The sequence below is a fragment of the Neofelis nebulosa genome, chromosome 12, assembly GCF_028018385.1.
Source record: "Neofelis nebulosa isolate mNeoNeb1 chromosome 12, mNeoNeb1.pri, whole genome shotgun sequence".
In the NCBI taxonomy this organism is placed as follows: domain Eukaryota; kingdom Metazoa; phylum Chordata; class Mammalia; order Carnivora; family Felidae; genus Neofelis; species Neofelis nebulosa.
The window spans coordinates 21,536,161-21,556,955 of NC_080793.1; the positions used below are offsets into that span (position 1 = coordinate 21,536,161).

At 41.7% G+C, this 20,795-nt stretch overlaps 1 protein-coding gene across 2 annotated transcripts; it reads left to right on the forward strand.

Moving 5' to 3' along the window:
- The first annotated feature begins 1,888 nt into the window (after positions 1-1,888).
- On the forward strand, positions 1,889-15,575 carry ZFP37 (ZFP37 zinc finger protein). 2 transcript variants are annotated; one of them, XM_058694487.1, is made up of 5 exons: positions 2,158-2,262; positions 6,607-6,695; positions 7,352-7,478; positions 7,787-7,921; positions 13,095-15,575. In XM_058694487.1, exons 3-5 carry the CDS (start codon positions 7,379-7,381, stop codon positions 14,633-14,635), a joined length of 1,776 nt encoding a protein of 591 aa, XP_058550470.1. In that variant the 5' UTR covers positions 2,158-2,262; positions 6,607-6,695; positions 7,352-7,378; the 3' UTR covers positions 14,636-15,575. The 2 variants fall into 2 exon arrangements, with proteins under 2 accessions (XP_058550469.1, XP_058550470.1); XM_058694486.1 differs by lacking the exon at positions 6,607-6,695 and having other exon boundaries at positions 1,889-2,262.
- Positions 15,576-20,795: the final 5,220 nt, after the last annotated feature.

Genomic DNA, 20,795 nt, shown 5'->3' on the forward strand with positions numbered 1-20,795 from the left:
AAGAGGGCTGTGTCCCCCCCCTTTTTTTTTTAACATTTATTTTAAGTTTTGAAAGACAGAGAGAGACAGAGTGTGAGTGGGAGAGAGGCAGAGAGAGAGAGGAAGTCACAAATTCCAAAGCAGGCTCCAGGCTCTGAGCTGTCAGCATAGAACCCGATACAGGGCTTGAACTCCCAAACTGTGAGATGATGACCTTAGCTGCAGTCGGATACTTAACCAACTGAGCCACCCAGGCACCCCCACCTTCACTTTTCACTGAGTCTTTGCTGCATAAGAAATGATCAGGGGCGCCTGGGTGGCTCATTCGGTTGGGCGTCGGGCTTTGGCTCAGGTCATGATCTCTTGGTTCATGTGATTCATGAGTTCGAGCCCCACTTTGGGCTCTGTGCTGACAGCCTAGAGTCTGGAGCCTGCTTTGGATTCTGTGTCTCCCTCCTCTCTGCCCCTCCCCCACTCACACTCTGTCTCTGTCTCTCTCAAAAATAACACAAATTTATTATCTCAGTGTTGCAGTAGGTCAGAAGTCTGATGGTGGCATGGCTGGATTCCCCACACGAGGTCACACAAAGCTCAATTCAAGCTGCTGGCTGAGTTGTGTACTAAAGAGTCCACTAGAGAAAGATATGCTTGTTGAAATCATTTCCTTGCTGTTGAGGACTGAGGTCCTGTTGTCTTGCTCGTTGTAGACCAAAACCCACTCTCAGCTCTGAGAGGCTGATTTCAGGTTCTTGCTGTGTGGCCCCTCCGCAGGCCTGTTCCTATTTGTAATTTCTGACTTCAGGAAGGGTCCAGTCTCTTTCAGGGGCTCACCTGATTAGGTCAGGTCCACCCAGAATCATCTCCACTTTTTTATGAACTCAAAATCAACTCATTTGGGATCTTATATGGGTATGAGATCACAGGTTCCTGAAAGAGAGGGGATCTCTTAAAGGTGTGATAACAGGGGCAGAGATAATGGGGGCCATATTAGAATTCTGCCTATCACAATATTTACAACAGACTTTGCTAGGCTCTAGAATTGATGCCACAAGACTAGGGAAAGCATTGTTGGGATAGTTGGAAAATAAATGAGAAACACACCACTGTGATTTGTGGAACAACAACAACAAATTATTGTTAGAAAAACTTTTTCAATAATAGGATGGGGAGACTAGGCAGAAAACTATCCTGAAATTAGGTGGCCTAAGGAGTGTCAAGAGCTCAGCGAAGGTGCACTGAGAATTGTATTCAGACTAAAGATTGAGCCCGCGAGGGGAACGGATGCAGCCACTGCTGAGGGATAACTAATTGCTCACTCATCTAAATGGAAGGTGTGAAACAGGGTGTGTTTGACTCTGGAAAAAGCAACCACGTATTTGGGATAACTTCACAAGCCCGCTGCCCCATTGTAAATTCCATCAGGGCGAACAAAGGCTGTTTCCATCTGGGTCTCCACTCTCCCCATTACCTAGCATAGCACAGCAACTTAGCCGGCACAAAGTAAAAGCTCAACACATAATTGTTAAATGAACGGCGTCGGTACACCAAATAGCTCATTGAGAAATTATTTCTGCTCCAATTGCTTGATTATTTGGCTTCAGCTGACCTCACTGAGGAGTGATGTGTTCATTGAACCTGCTGCTTCATTTTTTCCCCCTCATTGTTCTTATACCGTAAAGGTAAAGACGTGTATTTGGACGATTAGTGCTCTCTCCCTATGAAACAACGGTGTCTGAGCGATCGGGCCTTTTCTCCTTCCTCCTCAATCTCTCTTACTATCCTGGCTGTCTGGATTCCGCGCTGGGCCTCGTGATTGCGGGGTTCCCGGCAACTGGCTGCAGGGACGGATTCAGAAAGGCGACTCCGAATTCTGCATTTACGTGGCCGAGCCTCCGGACGCCGGGGCTGGGGTGTCGAGCGCCGCGAGGCACCGTGCAGTGGGTACCTGAGCACGCCTCCTGCCCCCTCGCATCTCAGCTCTCGGGACCCTCCGCGGCGTCCCGGGGCCCCCTGCCCGCGCGCGCGCCGGGAGCGCGGGGCCCCCGCTGTACGGCGGAGCCTCGGTCAAGATGGCCGCGCCCTCCCGCGATACCCAGGGGCGCCGCCATCGCAGGCGCCGGGCTCGCTAAGGCCGCGCTTCAAGCAGCCGCCATGTCGGCCTCCGCCTGCGACCCGATCCTCACAAAGCAGGAGAGCGTGGGCCGGAGGAGGGGTGCGGGAACGGCCGAAGAGGCCGGGTGTGCCGCGGAGATGGCCGTGTCGGAGCCGGGGGGCAGCGCCGCGGTGAGCGCGATGGCGGGGCGGGGCGGCCGGGCGGTCCGCGGTGGGCTAGTTGGGGGTCCGTGATTGGAGGGTGGCCGCGGTCTCTGAGAGGAGCGATTTGGGAATTGGAGGCGAGGCTGGAGGGTCTTCTGGCGGGGGAGGGGTGGTCAGCGTGCTGGGGGAATCTGTGGCGCAGTGATGGGGGGCCTGCGCGGTCCGTGGGTGCCACAGTTTAAGGAAATCCGTGTTTCGAGGTATCTGCGATGACAGTGATGGCGGGGGGCGGGGGGGGGGGAGGGTGGTCCGAAAGGCCATGGTTTGGAAGGCTGTGGGGGATCAGAAATGGCTTCGTGGTGTGTCAGAGATTGGGGACGTGTGTGGCAATGTGTGGCCTATGGGAGTCTATTACGGTGCCTGTGGTAGTTGGAGACCGGACTGTCCCTGTCTGTGTGCAGAGGTCCTTTAGGAGTTTATTGAATAGTGAAAGGGAAGCGATGATGATGGTTTAGAATAGGGTCGTAGCAAGGGAATGAAAAATCAGATTCAGAATACATCTAGAGATGAGCCAGTAGGACTTCCTGATGAGCTGATATGAAACATGAGGGAAGAGAAGAATCAAGATTTTACATCTAGACTTTTGGCTTGAGGAACCGGATAAAGGGTGCTTCCTTTTTCTGCGAAAGGGTTGTGTTGAAGACGACCAGATTTGGTGGATATAAATGGGAGCCAGAGCGGCTGACAGTGGTTCAGCTTTGGCCACATCAAGACGCCCATTACATGCCCAAGTAGAGATGTTGCATAGTCATTAGATGCATGAATCTAGAATTAGGAGAGGTGTGAGCTGGAGAATTCATAATGAAAGACATCAAGCATAAAGATGGTACTTGAAGCCATAAGATTGGATGAGGTCACCTGCAGAGAGGACACAGAGAAGAAAAGAGGGACCAAGGACAGAGCTCTGGGTCACTCATACATTTAGAGGTTTGGAAAAGAACAGAAAAAAAGGGAGAATGAGGAGTAGCCACTGAGATATGATGAAAATTGTAAATGTGGTGTCAAAGCAGCTTAAAGAAGAAAGCTTTTCAAGACCATGCGAGTCCGTTGTGTCATAAGCTCTTGTGAGTCCCAGACTTATCACTGCAGAGAATTTGACTTTGGCAAGATGTAGCTCAATGGTTATTTTGATTAAGAAGAGTTTTTTTTTGTGGAGCGATGAGGGCAAAATCCTGTTGGAATGAGTTGAAAGAATGGAGGTGATGAAATAGAGACAGAGTATAAACCAGGAGTTTTGCTGGTAAAAGGAGCAAATAAATTGGCATTGGATGGGACATGTGATTAAGAGACAGTTTTCATTGGATGAATGATATTAAGGCAACTTTGTATGTCAATAGGAACGATTCAGTAGAAAGGGAAAAATAGGTGGCACAAAGGAGAGAGGTTAACTGCAGGGGGTGAAATCCTCAAGAAAGCAGTTGAGGATAGGATCCAAAGCATAAGTGGAGAAACTGGCCTTCAGTGACAGAAGGGACATGTCTTCCGTTTCAACAGAAAGGAGACAGATGATAGGGGTTTGGAAACAGATTGGTGGAACTGGTGGTAACAAGGCAAGGTAGTTCTTGTTCACTTACATTCATTTTGTCTTTGAAAGTGTAAGGCAGATTCATCAGCTGACAGTGGGAAAGGAGTAGGTGCCGCAGATTTCAGAGAGAAAGCGGAGAATGTTTGGAATAATCATCTTGGAAAGAGGAACAGGAAGCTCTCAGTATTGGGTGCCCATTTGAGATATGTGTCATAAATTTGAAGTGAGTCCAGTCAGCACAGTTGTTTGACTTTTTTCTTTTGGAATGTTTAACTGCAAGGTTGCAGGCAGAGATTAAGTTGGGTTTAAGTTTGAGGCTTTGCTAGGGAAGTACAGTGGAGAAGAAGAGGGGCAAGGAAGCGAAAGCTGTTTTCCGTGGAGTGTGTATGGTGTTAGAACTAAATCTAAACAGGACAGGTGAAAAGTAAGGCTGCGTGGCAATGGAAGATTGTGAAAAAATGGTTAGGATCGATGGGTATGAGGGCCGAATGTCTTTGGAGAAATATTGACATGGAAGGTACTAGAAGAAGTAAGCTGGCAGGACAGTGTTTTAAGTAGAGATTTTAGAGGTGCTGTAATGTGTGTGGCAAGGGTCTAAAGAATGCCTGGGCGACGAATCAGTGGCTGAGTTTGGGTAGAAGAAAAGATTGTTGGAGTCAGGAAAGAGAAAGGCCAGGGTGTGGAAGGACTCTTGTGCATTGATGCAGTTAGTGGAGGAGCTGTAGGGAAGAGGAAGCTCGTGTTCAGGTTTGCAGTGAATGAGGCAGAATTACTGTGCAGAAGAGTTGACATAAGTGGCCCCTGACAGCTGTCCTTAGAAAAGCCTGCTTGCAAGGTTGACCTTTGGCTGACATCTGAGAACTTAGACTGCAGGAGGCTTTGCACCATTCCCAGAAATGATAAAAGTGGCTCCCCGTGCCTGAACTAAACTATGTAGGGGCGCCTGGGTGGCTCCATCGGTTAAGCGTCCGACTTCGGCTCAGGTCATGATCTCACAATCCATGAGTTTGAGCCCCGCGTCGGGCTCTGTGCTGACAGCTCTGAGCCTGGAGCCTGCTTCAGATTCTGTGTGTGTGTGTCTCTCTCTGCCCCTCCCCTCCTCCCGCCCACTGTCTCTTTCTGTCTCAAAAATAAATAAAACATTTAATAAACTAAACGATGTAAACAATGCGGTTTATGCTGAACTCCTGATTTCCTTCTGGGGATCTGGGACTTTTGTGTGTGTCAGGCAGAGGGTGCCCGTGAGCGCCACTGAGTCTCTACGGTGCTTCCTTGGGAAACACCATTTCACACGTGTTCTCACGTTTTGTTTCTGGAAGAATCATGTGTGTCCTGTGTGACTCCACTGGAAGAGGACTCTTGGATACTTGTGCCTGGCTTCCTCTAGACTTCACCCCATGCACCTTTTCCTTAGCTGTACTACCTCGTAGCTCCGAGTACAACTATATGGTGAGGCTGTGAGTTCTTCTAGTTAATCGTTGAAATGGAGGGTTAATGGGTTGAAGTCTGGTGATACTCTAAACATGATAGGGATTTTGAAGGATGAATGAAGAATAGTTGAAAGTTATCGTTGACCTCAACTTCAGGCCGTGAGGTACACGAGTCATGGTTGGGCCAAACCAAATAACCTCCAGCAGGGAGCCTTGTAAGGGAGCAGGATCCTCAGGAGAAGGTAGATTTCAGGCAAAGCAAGCAGGTGAAGGGAATGGCTAAAGAGATTGAAGGTATAGTGAAGTTGGCTGGTACTGATTCGGGTTTCTGTAAACGCCACTGTTGGTGGAGGTCTGTTGGCGTCAGTGATTGGGGACTGGTAGAGTCGGGATTTGGGGTTGCATCAGAGAAGAGACTGATGTGTTCTTTAGGTATCCATAGTTGAGAGACCTGTGGGATTTTGTGATTGGAGTGTGTGGGGGCGACTGGGGAGATTTGTTGCTGTTACTGATAGGGGACTTTGTTGGGATCGGTCTATCAGTGATTGAGAGGCCAGTGACAGTCAATGATGGGACTTCTTAGATGTCCATGACTGGAGGTTTGTCAGGTCAGAGATTGGTGACATGCACAGCTAATTGATTGGTGGTCTATGGAGGTAGGGAGTTATTTTTCAATGTGAAACAAATCTGTTCAAGCGTGTATTCATTAGTGGCAAACTTCTCCAGGAGCTGTGTCTCCTCCTCTCACCTGCCTAATAAGAGGAGATCCTAAACATGCTTTAATTTCTCCCCATCCCCCACCTTATGTTCCTGTTTATTTTTCTTAAGTCACACCTCTTTTTTTTTTTTAAATTTTTAACATTTATTTATTTCTGAGAGACAGAGCATGAGTGGGGGAGGGGCAGAGAGAGAGGGAGACACAGAATCCTAAGCAGGCTCCAAGCTCCGAGCTGTCAGCACAGAGCCTGATGCGGGGCTTGAACTTATGGACGGCGAGATCATGACCTGAGCCAAAGTCAGACACTTAACCGACTGAGCCACCCAGGTGCCCCTAAGTCACGACTCTTGATTTTAATGACTTTTGTAACAGTTGTACAAGAAGATTATCAAGTTACTTGGATGTAACTAGACATTTGACTGGTTTTATTATTCACAGCTCTTTCTCGTACATTATGTCCTTCCCAATCTTGAAATCTTTATTCTGATTCACTTTTCCTTCTTTTAAAAATCACTCCTTTTCTTCTCCTCCTCCTCCTTCCCTGTCCCTCTCCTTTTCTTTACTTCTAAAATATATACGTATTATATTTTCTGCATCCTTACATGCCTAAAATACATTACTTTTGCTTCCAAATATAGGTGATTTTTTGGCTGGTTCTAAAAATCAAGGATCTCAATTCTTCTACCTCATAAACACTATTCCACTGTTTTTTGTTATAGAAGAAAAGGTAAAGACTGATTCTGTTTGTTTTGGTAATTGTCTTTCTCTCTGATAATTGTATGACTTTTTTCACTCTTTATCCTCTTGAATAAACAAATTCACAAGTGGGACTGTTTTAGTCAGTTTGGGCTGCTACAACGAAGTACCATCAACTGAGTAGCTTATAAACAGCAGAAATTTACTGCTGTCAGTTCTGGAGGCGAGAAGTCCAAGATAGGGTGTGAGCCTGGTTGGGATCTGGTGAGACCATCTGCCAGGTTGCAGACTTCTTGTACCCTCACTTGGCAGAAGGAGCAGAGAGAGGAAGCAAGCTGTCTTGTGACTCTTATATGGGCATTAATCCTATTCATGGAGACTCCACCCTCATGAACTCATCCCATTCTAATTACTTCCTGCAGGCCCTGTCTCCTAATACCATCACATTGGAGGGGAGGGTTTCAGCGTATGAATTTTGGGGATACTCAAACATTCAGTCCATAATAGGGACATTTCTTAATATGATTTTTGCCTCTCAAAAAATGCATAATTGAGTAAAGAATTAGTATCCACTATAACATCATGATCAAATTGAATGTTTGAGCTAAGAACAAATCATTATTATCTTGTCCAAATCACTCACTAATGTGAATAACATTAGACTGAATAGAAGTATTGCTATTACAGGGATCAGTAACATTCAAAGATGTGACTATGGCTTTTACCCAGAAGGAATGGGAACAACTAGATCCTGCCCAGAGGAACCTGTATAAGGATGTGATGCTGGAGAACTACAGCAACCTTGCCTCAATGGGTAAGAACAGTTCTTTCATAATTCAAAATGTGTGCATGGTGATACCTTCTCTCTGAAGTTCTTGATAAATTTGGCCATGGTTATTATGAATCAAAGAGTTGTGATCCCTTTTGGGTACAACTCAAGATACTGTGTCCCTGTCTCCAAAATGGAACGTCTCCTTGGATAGGGTACATGGGCAGCCATTGTGAAATTTCAGAAGCCGTATATTCTTAATTCTTTCAAGGCTCTGAAGTCCAAATATTAGCGTTTGATTTCTGGGATGTTTGTTTTCCTAACACTCAATTTGTACCATTTCTCATGAGCAGGTTATCAAGCTCCCAAACCAGACATGATCTCCAAGTTGGAAAAAGGAGAAGAGCCATGGTTGGGGAAGGGCAAAAAACCTAGACAAGGTGGTCCCAGTGAAATAGCAAGACCCAAGCAAATAGGAACCAATGGAAGTAAGTTCCTAGTTTTTTGGTTGTAACTTTGCAATTCTTCAATGATTGATTGATTGATTGATTGATTTATGTTTATTTTTGAGAGGAAGTGAGCATGAGCAGGGAAGGGGCAGAGAGAGAGGGAGACAGAGGATCCGAAGCAGGCTCCGCTCTGACAGCAGAGGGCCTGATGCGGGGCTCATGAACCGTGAGATCATGACCTGAGTCAAAGTCGGACGCTTAACCGACTGAGCCACCCAGCCAACCCAATGAATAATTTATTTTTAAAATCTTAAATATTTGAGACCTTTCTTTCTTAACCAGGAGTAGCAGTTGAAAAATATCCTCTCCTGGGGGAGGAGGAGTTCAAACTACAAAGATTCTCTAACCTTGGAGATTCTAATATCTCTTCTGTCTATGAACCTGTCTACGTGTGAGGTTCTCATATGAGGTTCACTACAGTTGTAAGCCAGTCTTCACGTATGGGGGTTTGCTTACACCACTTGCATCAGTTAGCTTAGGCTAAGTTATGCTCCATTAAGGAATGACCCCCAAATCTCAGTGGCTTCCAACAAGAAAGATTTGTTTCTTGCTTATGCTGTAGCCCTATTCCACATTATCCTTTGGACCTACATCGAAAGAGCAGTCCCTATTTGGCAAATCCTGCTCTCATGTCACAAGGAAAGAAGAATGAGTAGAACCACTTGTTGACTTAAAACTACTGAATGGAAGTGGTAGATATCTCTTTCTGCTCACATTTTATTGGCTAATTGGTTAGAGCAGATCACCTGGCCACTCCTAAGCTCAGCAGGGTAGGAATGTACAGCCCTTCTCCAGGGAGGATTCAAGTGGCATGCAGGGGCCTGGGAGGTACAATCTTTCCACAGGGAACAGTAATACAGTATGCCACACCATTCATATTGTGGTAGGAAAAAGGTGACAACTAGAGTTCTGAACCTTTGATACCATACCTCAGATGCCTAACTGACCTTTCCATATATAGTCAGTCATCTTTCCTCATTTATGCTCTCCATTTGCTCAGCTTCCAGGAGGAGCAGTGACTCCTCTTAGCTGTTCTCAAAGTCCCATCACTGCTTACCTTGTTTAAAGCAGTGCTGTTTTTTATTATCTCCTTTTCTACTAATATCCTCAGTATATTTCCCTTCATCCAGTCAAATTCTGGGACTCCATGATATATTTCTCTCCTTATGTGTTCAAACCTTCTTGGGTCCATCCTCTTTCCAAATCTCTTGGCATGATGCCCCCTGCCTTTAATTACTTTCCACTTCCCTTCTTTCACTGTGAAAATGCTCCAGACCTGTGGTCTATAATGAATCATCATTTCCATTTGCTCCTTAACCTCTACAGTCAAATCCTACAGATTTTGTGTCTCTATGTAAATTTCTGGCTTTAAAGTAACCCCTGCTTACCTTCCAGCACATATTTTAATAGTTTCGATCAGCATGAAATTCTTGCCTACTTAGCTTAAATTATATACCACTTAAATCTGATCTTCTAAGTGCTTCTTTGCATTTATTTCACCAGATTCTCTTCTTTCCACTTGCTGAAGTATCCCTAAGGTTTTGTCTTCTGCTCTCTGTTCTTTTTTTTTTTTTTCTATTGTATTTTCCTCAAAAGAATCATTTGTGCAAATACAAGCTACTTATTCTACATGGGTGACTTTCAAGAAAAATTTATCTTGTCCAGATAAATCTCCAGTTTCTTTGTGTTGCACTCATATTTTTACCTACTTTACAGGAAAGCTCATTCTCAGAGTGTCAGAAATGGAAAGCTTTATATTTCTTTCTAAATTAGAGCTTCCTTTCACCTTCCATATTTTTATCAGGGTCTACTTTGAAAATTTTTTTAACGTTTATTTTATTTTTGAGAGAGGGGAGGGGAGGGGGGAAGGGGCAGGCAGAGAGGGAGCCACAGAATCTGAAGCAGGCTCCAGGCTCTGAGCTGTCAGCACAGAGCCTGACGTGGGGTTCGAACTCACGAACTGCAAGAACATGACCTGAGTGGAAGTCGGACCCTTAACCTACTGAGCCACCCAGGTGCCCCGGGTCTACTTTGATTTAAGGCCTGTCTACCATGGAGTTCCGGTGCATCTTTGCTCTCTGCCTTCTCTTTTTCTATCCTCTCCTCAGTTCCTGATTTGTTTGTTTGCTTTCTTCACTTCTCACGGACATCACCCAAATTAGCTTTACATTATCTCATGCCTAAATTGTTCTAATTCTTAGGCTGATTTGTTGAATTCATTTTTTAAGTAATTCATCTTAGGTGTTGCCACCAAATATTAAAATATTCACTTATTATTTACATCACTGTAGTCCCCAACTTAGCAGAATGTTTACAGTATATTTTTAAGTGTCCTCTGAATTTTCCAACTCTCCACGAATTCTTGAAACCAGAAGGACTAGTCCTTCAAATGGCGAATGAAGGGACCTCATGGAGTTTTCGATCCATCCATTAGTGGCTCCAATTTTGGCTGTGTTTACTTTTCTCACTGTTACTTGGTGTGCAACTAAAAAATAATACTGAATCATTTAATGCATCTTTGTCATTGCTATAGTGACTTTCTTCTCAGTTCAGTTTCCTATATAGTACTTGGAATTGCTTCAAGGAAAGACTGTTCTATTCCTTCCAATGATTTGCTGAGTCTATTGAGCTATATACTTCAGTCATTTTAGCTTAAAATTCAGGTGTTAGTTACTCTCTCAGATTCAGGATAAGCTTACAGTCTTTTTTTTTTTTTTTTAATGTTCATTTATTTTTGAGAGAGAGAGAGAGACAGACAGACAGACAGACAGAATTGGAAGCAGGCTCCAGGCTCTGAGCTGTCACCACAGAGCCCAACTCGGGGCTTAAACTCAATAGACTGCGAGTTTATGACCTGAGCCGAAGTTGGACGCTTAACCGACTGAACCACCGAGGCGTCCCAGGATAAGCTCACAATTGTAATCATATGCTCTGTCAGACTCAACTCTCTTCATTATTACCCTATTATTATACCATTTCACTAGTTCAGATTCTATCTTTTCCCCTCATGGTAAATTTCTCTCATAGTGCTTTATATTTTTTCCTGCTGGCCAATCTTCATCATTATAAGAGGTTCTTATAATGTTACACCTCAAGGGGAAAGGTTTGAGTTTTGATGCCTTTCTTCCCAGAAGATTTGCCTCTATCCTCTCAAGAATCCTTGGACATTGGAAGAGGCCACCTTTGTCTTGCTCTTGTTCTACCCTTTCCCCCAAAATGCTTGTACCACTTAAAGTTTCCTAAAGGAAAAAGCAGCTGGCAACTGTACCTCTCCCTGTTATATCTATACCACTATATCTATACCTACAAAAATTGACTTGTTTACCCCATGGGAACTAATCTCTTCAGAGTCCTCCATGAAAGTAATGGTGTTTCCTGGCTTATATCCAAATACTAAAACTCTTTTCTGTTTGATCCCAGTTTTCACTTTATCCATGTGTTGTTCCTTTATGACCAAGGCAGCTGTTCAGTTTCTTATATTCTTTGAGACTCTTACATCTGTTTCTCTCTTTGAGTCTGTTTAATTCCCATCCTAAAGCTTTTTCTGCTTTTCCACACACATAACTGAAGAAAGCTGCCTCAAAATGGTAGTCCCAACTCTTAAGTTTTTGGATTTTTACACATGTCGTATCCATACCTAGCTAAAAGAGGTCTTTGAATTTCAATTCTAAATTCTTAGGAGAAAGAATAGGATTGGTCTAGTTTGGGCCCTATGTTTACCACTGTTCAATCAATTGTTTTCAACCAGAGTTTGGATCATAATGGTACAAACATAATTGCCTCCATGTGTCAGTGTGGGTGGTGGACTCAGAGAAGGAAAACACACACTGGGAAGGTATCTTAAAATGTGTAATTGTATAACGTGTGGAAGGAAGGATGTGAGCAATCACTTAAAGCTGGGAATAAGCTTAAAATTTATGATTAGTAATTAGTAGAGTGACCTGACAGAAACAAAGGTATGCTCCATAGCAAACTGTTGGAAAACAGTGTACATGTGTACATTGTAACTCTAAATGGTGGAAATCTCATTTCTATGAGAAATCTCATTTCTATGAATTTTATCATGGTAAAAGCATCAGGGGACTCAGAAACTGTAGGGTTGTTTTTTGTTTGGTTGGTTTTTTAGTTTTTTGGGGGTTTTTTGGTTGTTTGTTTGTTTGTTTTAGTACAGGAATGTTGTTATTATATTGATCGTAGGTGGTAGCACTGGAACACCCTTTCCTGCTTATTCCCTTAGTCACCTATAAGCTGTTCAGTATTTCTGGGTAGACTTCCCTTATTTTCTCTATTTTGGCTCTTTGGAGGGCAGTAACAAAAATTTACTCAGGCTAGCCTAAGTAAATCGAGGAATTTACTATAAGGACTTAGGTTTATCTCTTGTAACCTAAAGGTGGATATGTCAGCCTGACCCTACCAGGGATTAGAACTAGGAACTGGAAAGCCATCCAGAATTGGGATTAGATAAATGGTCTCTTTGAGAACATGTGATCTCACATCTCTGCTTCTTTGTGGATGTATGCTTCATTCTTCATACTGATGAACTTTCTGTTTACACAGGGAAGATATGACTTTACTATTACTCGTTTTATATCATTGTATAAACCCAATGGAGACAAACTAGAGTCTAAATATTTAGGAGGAAGACTCACATTGGACACTTTGGCTTGAGCCAGATGTGTCTCCAGTTGTGACCATAGAGAGCTGAATTAATGTAGTACAGGCTGTGGGAGCCAAATACTGTGAATGAATTGGCAGTTATCAAAGCTGGGAAGCTTGGGCTGTGGAGAAACCTCAAAAAATACCAACCACAATCACAAGCTGTTTTAACTTCATCTATTACCTAGTCACTGCTCCTTCAGTTTATCTTATCATCTACCCAGGTTACAAGGTTATATTTGTAAACAGGCAAAATTTTTTCTAATTACTATTGTCAATTATCTTTTCTTGGATAAGCACTTGGAAGTGCTCTCTATAGCACTTTCCCCTCAAGTCCAATAGCTTAGGGACATTTACACTTGATATTTCATTCACCTTGGGATATGAAGCTTGAATAAAGATTCAGCCCCACAATAGGGCATTTGTTTTATAAGTTGTAGTTCAAAATATGAGAGTGAAAAGATTCTTAAGAATGTCTCATTGAATTCCATTTTAGAAGAAGTCCAGCAAGATAACGACCAGCTAGTGAATCACCAGGAATCTCAAAACAAACTCCTTAGGGAAGTTGCATTCAAGGAAAAAAGTCTGACTAAGAAGAAAGGCCATGAATGTAGCTCATTGGGGGAAATAAATGTGAGTACAAAACATGTTCCTTCAAAAAGAAAGCTTAAATTTGATTCACATGGAAAGAGTTTGAAACAGAATTTAGACTTACTTGGTCATATAAGAAACTATGCAAAAAAGAAACCTAATGTAACTAAAGAGCACAAGAAATCTTTCAGCCATAGCTTACCTGATACAAAGAAAAACAAAAATCAAACTGGAAAGAAACAGAAATTATCCAACCATAGCTTATCTAATAAGCATGACAAAACTCAAACTGGCAAGAAACATGAGAAATTATCTCATCATAGCTCATCCCATACTAAATGCGACAAAATTCAAACTGGAAAGAAACATGAGAAATCATCCAGCCGTAGCTCATCTACTAAGTGTGACAAAACTCAAGCTAAAGCCAAACCCTATGAATGTAATCAATGTGGGAAGGTTCTCAGTCACAAGCAAGGACTCACTGACCATCAGAGAATTCATACTGGGGAGAAACCATATGAATGCGATGAATGTGGGATAGCCTTTAGCCAAAAGTCACACCTCGTTGTGCATCAGAGAACTCACACTGGAGAAAAGCCATATGAGTGTACTCAGTGTGGCAAAGCCCACAGTCATAAACATGCCCTCACTGACCATCTGAGAGTTCATACTGGGGAAAAGCCCTATAAATGTACTGAGTGTGGGAAAACCTTTAGACACAGCTCAAACCTTATTCAACATGTAAGATCTCATACAGGTGAGAAGCCCTATGAATGTAAGGAATGTGGAAAATCCTTTAGGTATAACTCATCTCTTACAGAACATGTGAGGACTCATACAGGTGAAATACCATATGAATGTCATGAATGTGGAAAGGCTTTTAAGTATAGCTCATCCCTTACTAAACATATGAGAATTCATACAGGTGAGAAGCCCTTTGAATGTAATGAATGTGGGAAAGCTTTCAGCAAGAAGTCACACCTCATTATACATCAAAGAACTCATACTAAGGAGAAACCCTACAAATGTAATGAATGTGGAAAAGCATTTGGACATAGCTCATCTCTTACTTACCACACGAGAACTCATACAGGTGAAAGTCCTTTTGAATGTAACCAGTGTGGAAAGGCCTTCAAACAAATTGAAGGCCTTACTCAACATCAGAGAGTTCATACTGGGGAAAAACCCTATGAATGTAATGAATGTGGGAAAGCTTTTAGCCAAAAGTCACATCTCATTGTACATCAGAGGACTCATACTGGGGAGAAACCTTTTGAATGTAATGAATGTGGAAAAGCTTTCAATGTAAAGTCACAACTTGTTATACATCAGAGATCCCACACTGGAGAGAAACCCTATGAATGTAATGAATGTGGAAAAGCTTTCAAACAAAATGCATCCCTTACCAAACATGTGAAAACTCATTCAGAAGAAAAATCTCAGTGAAATTAATCTGGGAAAACCTTTTAACTAGAGGTTTTATTTAACCTTAGAAGAATTCTGAATTTTAAGGATGTTAGAAAGCCTTTAATAAGAAGTCACACCTCGTTACATACGAGAGAATTTGAAAATGAATCTTACAGGGAAGCAATGGATGGAGAGTTTAAACTTGATACCAACCTTTTATAGAAAATACTGTTTTAAAAGTACTCAATTATTAATTACTTATGTGTTCAGACCAAAATATAAAGCTTTTAAAAATGTTAATAAGCTGAAAAATCAGAGCAGTAGAGAAGCAAATTACATATGCTAACAATTCCTGAGTTGCTTGAGTTTTGTGTACTTAAGCACCACATATGAGAATTGAATTTGCATATCTGTTAATTTCCATGTATAAATGTATGTGGCCACTGGTATGAGCCTGATCTTTGATATTATCCCCTCTCTCTTTCTTAATGTCTTTGTTAGCTTCTACATCAGCTGCAAACTTCCTAAAGGTTATTTATGTAAAAAAATATTAACAGAAAATTAAGAGAAAAAATGAAAGCAGCTGAGGATGCACAGGTGCTGGTGGGGAATGATGTCCAAGATACATCGTTAAGTGAAAAAAGCAGATTGCTGAACTGTGTGTATAGTATGTTCCCACTTTTGTACAAAAGGGTGTGCATTTGCCTGTCTCTGTGTGTGTATATATGTATGTGTGTATATATGTATACGTATATTTGTATGTAAATAGACTTGGTTTGAAAAAATATATAAGAAAACTTATAGTGGTTTCTATGAGCACAGGAGTACAGGAATGGGAGCTGGGACTGGAGGGAGACCTCCTTTTTATTATATCCTGTATACGAATTTTTGAACAAAGTAAATGTATTATTTTCACAACTAAAGTCCTTTTAATATGCATACATCAACACTGATTAAAATTTTCACTGAGCCCACTCCATGGTGTTGTTTACAAAGTAAAAGTTTCTATGCCTATTAGGAAGGGTGGTGAATCTGAGGATATGGCATTAAACTTGATATTGAATTCACAAAGACTTTTCCTATCAAGCACACGTCCTTTTATTAAAATAATGAATTACAACTATAATTCTGTACTGTGTTTCTTCTATATGCCATTTTTTAAAACGACTGAAGATAAATCTTGATTTTAGGTGAATGAAAGTGCTTTTCTGAACAGTCACTCCGTTTTGTCTCATATTCAGAGCACGTATATACAAACACCTCAATCTGGGGTTTCAAATGTATTGTAACAAATGCCACTACTTCCTGTTCTTGCTCAATAGCAAACATTGCTAATGGGTCACCACACTCATTCTGAGTGAATCTAGACGTGGCCTCAGAATCATTCTTAAGCATGTATTCCAGGGGCACCTGGGTGGCTCAGTTGGTTAAGTGCCCAATTTCAGCTGAGGTCATGATCTCACAGTTTGTGGGTTTGAGCCCCACATCAGGCTCTGTGCTGACAGCTCAGAGCCTGGAGCCTGCTTCGGATTCTGTGTCTCCCTCTCTCTCTGCCCCTCCTCTGCTCATGCTGTGTCTCCCTCACTCTCAAAAATAAGTAAACATTAAAAAAAAAAAAAGCATGCATTCCAGAGGTTACTATGGATCAATTTGAGTTTGCACATGAGACCTATTTTCCACTGCATACTTATTTATTTTTTTAATTAAAAATATTATTTTTTATTAAAATTTTTTTTAACGTTTATTCATTTTTGAGAGACAGAGAGAGACAGAGCATGAGCGGGGAAGGGGCAGAGAGAGGGAGACACAGAATCTGAAACAGGCTCCAGGCTCTGAGCTGTCAGCACAGAGCCTGACATGGGGCTCAAACTCACGAACTGTGAGATCCTGACCTGAGCTGAAGTCGGACGCTCAACCGACTGAGCCACCCAGGCGCCCCTAAAAATAATTTTTTAATGTTTATTTGAGAGAGAGAGAGACAGAGCGCAAGCAGGGAAGGGGCAGAGAGAGAGGGAGACACAGAATCCAAAGCAGGCTCCAGGCTCTGAGCTATCAGCACAGAGCCTGCTGCAGGGCTTGAACTCACGAACTGTGAGATCCTGACCTGAGCTGAAGTTGGACACTTCACCGACTGAGCCACCCAGGTGCCCCTATTATTATTTTTTATTCACGAGTCATAGATAAAAAACACAGCTGAATTGTATTAAAATTTGAGTTGTTACACTAAAAACAGTGACTTAAGCACAAAAATGGTTTCATAATATAAGGTAATAATAATATTTGGCATGTATGTCACCTTTTACATTTTTACAGCACATTTACTACATTACCTCATTTGTTCTTCAGAAGAAGCATACGGGTTAATAAGCAAGACTTTTTTAGTGGTCAGTTCTGCTCAATAAATATTTCATCTGGATACTAGGCTAGTATAATGATGGCCCCTCAGCGAATATGTGGTTAAGTGTCATCTTTGCAAATATTTCCCATTCAAATTCCTGCCTTCTTGATCTCCTCACTTCAGAGAATTAACAGATATAGGTATTGAGAATGAAATGTGTGTGTATATCCACGTGTGTGTTGAAAAATCAACTCATGAATGTTATACCCTCATTTCTAAGTAACTTACTTACTTTCAGAGAAGGAAAATGCAATGTGGAAGCCATTTTCCATCAGTAATTTGTAACCAGGTGGAACCCTGGCACCAAACACAGAATGAATCTTCACTTTCCAGAGCTGTGGAAAGTCTGCACTTTTTAGAAGGATAAAACAGTTGCATGTGATGACGAGGTCAAATTTCCCACACCTTGTGGAGAACCCCTAATAGTACCATACGTGGGACAGTGAGGAATATAGGTATGTATGCCTGAGCAGTGGAAATAAGTGTTTGAAAGCCAACGTGTACGGTAAAAAAGGAATTAAATGTTAGCATCAATGACTGAAGAAAGGATGTCTAAAAAATTATTGGAGATGAAGAATGAAAGCAAATAGACATACAGAGGTGAGTTTAAATGATAGCATGTGTCAAAGTTGACTGGAGGGCTTGTTAAAACACAGACGTCAGAAATGGGCCCCATCCACAAAGTTTCTGACTCAGTAGGTCTGGGACAGTAGGGGGTGGGAGGCTGAGAATTTGCACTTTTAATAACTTCCCGGGAGATGCTGATGGTCTGGGGACCACACTTTGAGAAACACTGGTATAAATCATTGTTAAAATTTAAGAGCCTTTGAAAATGTTTCTGAGACATTTCTTTAATATAAAGATAATGTTTATACACACAAATACATATGTTAGAAAATGCAAAATATCACTATCATTATGTGGATGGTGATTCAAGATTGTCAGTTTAAGAGTAAGTTTTATGTTTTTCTAAGTAATTTTTCTATTTTCATGAATTGATTTTATTTTATTGTAATGAGTTTTCATTACTGGTATGGCCAAGTAGATTCCTACTGATCCTGACCCTCCACAGATAACGGTTATAAACTCTGGAAAACCACACACACACACAAACAATGACCTGAAGGTACGAGAGAGTGAACAAAAGCAGATTATGGAAAAGAGTTGAAATTTGGAAGAAGGGAATGGTAAGTTAGATCACAGCTTTTATCCTGAGGATATGCTAAAGTTGGTATGGCAGAGGTGGGTAATTTGATAGAAAACATTCAGTCTTTTGGAGATGAAAAAGTACAGGGCTGAGTTTCAGGGAAACCACAGCCACTGAAAAGTGAAAGGAAAATCCCAGAAAAGAAAGACTCAAAGAAGGAGCAACCCAAATTCTGTGAATAAACTCTGCCCAAATCCCTGTCTGATCTCTGAACCGTGCATATTTGGCACAGACTCCTAATGTTTCAACTAAAGACAAGAGAACTGAGCTTTTATTTGTGCTGCTGCCCCACAGAATTAGTTTGAAGTTTGAGTTCAACCATGCTAATTACTTGCTAAAACAAAAATGTTAACACTCTTCAGAGAAATATAACAGAATCCAAACTCTCCACAACTTATCATTCATGATATCTAGGATACAAGAAAAATTTACTCGACAGTTAAACAATTAGGAAAATGTGACCCTATTCAAGAAAAGAGACAACCAATCCAAAAGTTGGGATGAGCATATGAGGATATTAATATAAGTATTATAATACTGCTTAGTGAAGTAAAGATATGCTCACAGTGAATACACATTTTTTAAGAACTAAGCAAATAAATAGAAACTGGAGAAAAACCAAAAGAAAACTCTAGAACTTAGAAGTACAATGTCTGAAATTTAAAATTCACTGGAGGGGTGTCTGAGTGGCTCAATTGGTTAAGCATCTGACTTTGGCTCAGGTCATGATCTTGTGGTTTGTGAGTTCGAGCCCCATCTCTGCTGTCAGCGTGGAGCCTGCTTCAGATCATCTGTCCCCCTCTATCTCTGCCCCTCCCCTACTTGCACACTCACTTTCTCTCAAAATTAAAACAAATATTTTTAAAAAAGTTTTTTAATTTACTGGATAAGTTTACCAGCAGAATGTAAATGACAGGGAAGTCATTGAACTTGAAATAGGTCAGTAGAAAAAAATTTTTTTAATTCTAAAATTCATAATGGAGGGGTACCTGGGTAGCTCAGTCAGTTAAGCATCCAACTCTTGGTTTCAGCTTAGGTCATGATCTCACAGTTTTGTGAGTTCGAGCCCTGTGTGGAGCTATGCTCCGGCAGCACAGAGCCTGTTTGGGGTTCTTTCTCTGCTCTTTCTGCCCCTCCCCAACTTGTGCTGTCTCTGTCTCTCTCAAAATAAATAAACTTAAAAAAAATGCATAATAGAAGTAGGAAGGGAGATGCAAAAGAAGAAAATCAAAGGAGACAAACAATAGAAATAATAACATAGTAGACCTAAACCCAATCTTAACAATCATTACTTTAAAAGTTAGTTGACAAAACTCTCAAATTAAAAGGCAGAGATTTTCATAATGGATAAAAAGGCAAGACCCAGTTTTAGCTCTGCACAAGATCTATACTTTAAAAAGACACAGAGGGGCGCTGGGGTGGCTTAGTTGGTTAAGTGTCCGACTTTGCCTCAGGCCATGCTCTCGCAGTTCATGAGTTCAAGACCCGTGTCGGGATCTGTGCTGACAGCTCAGAGCCTGGAGCCTGCTTCAGATACTGTGTCTCCCTCTCTGCCCCTTCCCCACTTGTGCTCACTCTCTCAAAAGTAAAAATTTTAAATAAATAAATAAAAAGACACAATTAAGTCAAAATTAAATGGATTAAAATGATATATCACACAAATAGTAAGCATACAAAGGCATAAATGGCTATATTTATAGCAGACAAAACAGACTTCTCAGTGAAACTATTAACAGATAAAGAGGGCCAATTTAAAAAGATTAAAAGAGGGGCGCCTGGGTGGCTCAGTCGGTTAAGCGTCCGACTTCAGCTCAGGTCATGATCTTGTGGTCCGTCAGTTCGAGCCCCGCGTCGGGCTTTGGGCCGATGGCTGAGAGCCTGGAGCCTGCTTCCGATTCTGTGTCTCCCTCTCTCTCTGCCCCTCCCCCGTTCATGCTCTGTCTCTCTCCATCTCAAAAATAAACAAACATTAAAAAAAATTTTTTTAAAGATTAAAAGATTAATTCATCAGGAAGACAAAATATTCATAAACATTTATGCACCTAAAACAGAGCTCTAAAGTATAAGAAGCAAACGTGGAAAGAATTAAGGAGAAATATAAACAATTCCACAATCATAATTGATTTTCACATCCTTCTCTAGGCAGCTGATAAAACAGCTAGACAGAACGTTAGTAAAGACCCTGTTAACTAACTGGTATTTAAATTAAAATTTTTAAAAAAGGAAAAATTAGTAAGCACATATATTACCTAAAGAACATTATAAAACATCTTGACCTAATTGGTGTTTATAGAACATTAACTCTAGGGGCGCCTGGGTGGCTCAGTCAGTTAAGCATCCGACTTCAGCTCAGGTCATGATCTTGTGGTTCAGGAGTTCGAGCCCCACGTTGGGCTCTGTGCTGACAGCTCAGAGCCTGGAGCCTGCTTCGGATTCTGTGTCCCTCTCTCTCTGCTCCTCCCCTGTTCGCGCTCTGTCTCGCTCTCTTTCAAAAATAAATCAAAACATTTTTTAAAAACCCAGTATCTATGAAAGGAAGGAGGAAATGCAGGATTGGACAAAGGACGAAGTTTACATACATTGCAGGCCCAACA

Excerpts from the sequence above, each read along its gene's own strand:
- ZFP37 (XM_058694486.1), top strand. The coding sequence starts at position 2,131 with ATGTCGGCCTCCGCCTGCGACCCGATCCTCACAAAGCAGGAGAGCGTG. Across the intron at positions 2,263-7,351 it reads AGCCGGGGGGCAGCGCCGCG|GGATCAGTAACATTCAAAGA; the intron begins GTGAGCGCGATG and ends TTGCTATTACAG. Across the intron at positions 7,479-7,786 it reads CAGCAACCTTGCCTCAATGG|GTTATCAAGCTCCCAAACCA; the intron begins GTAAGAACAGTT and ends TCTCATGAGCAG.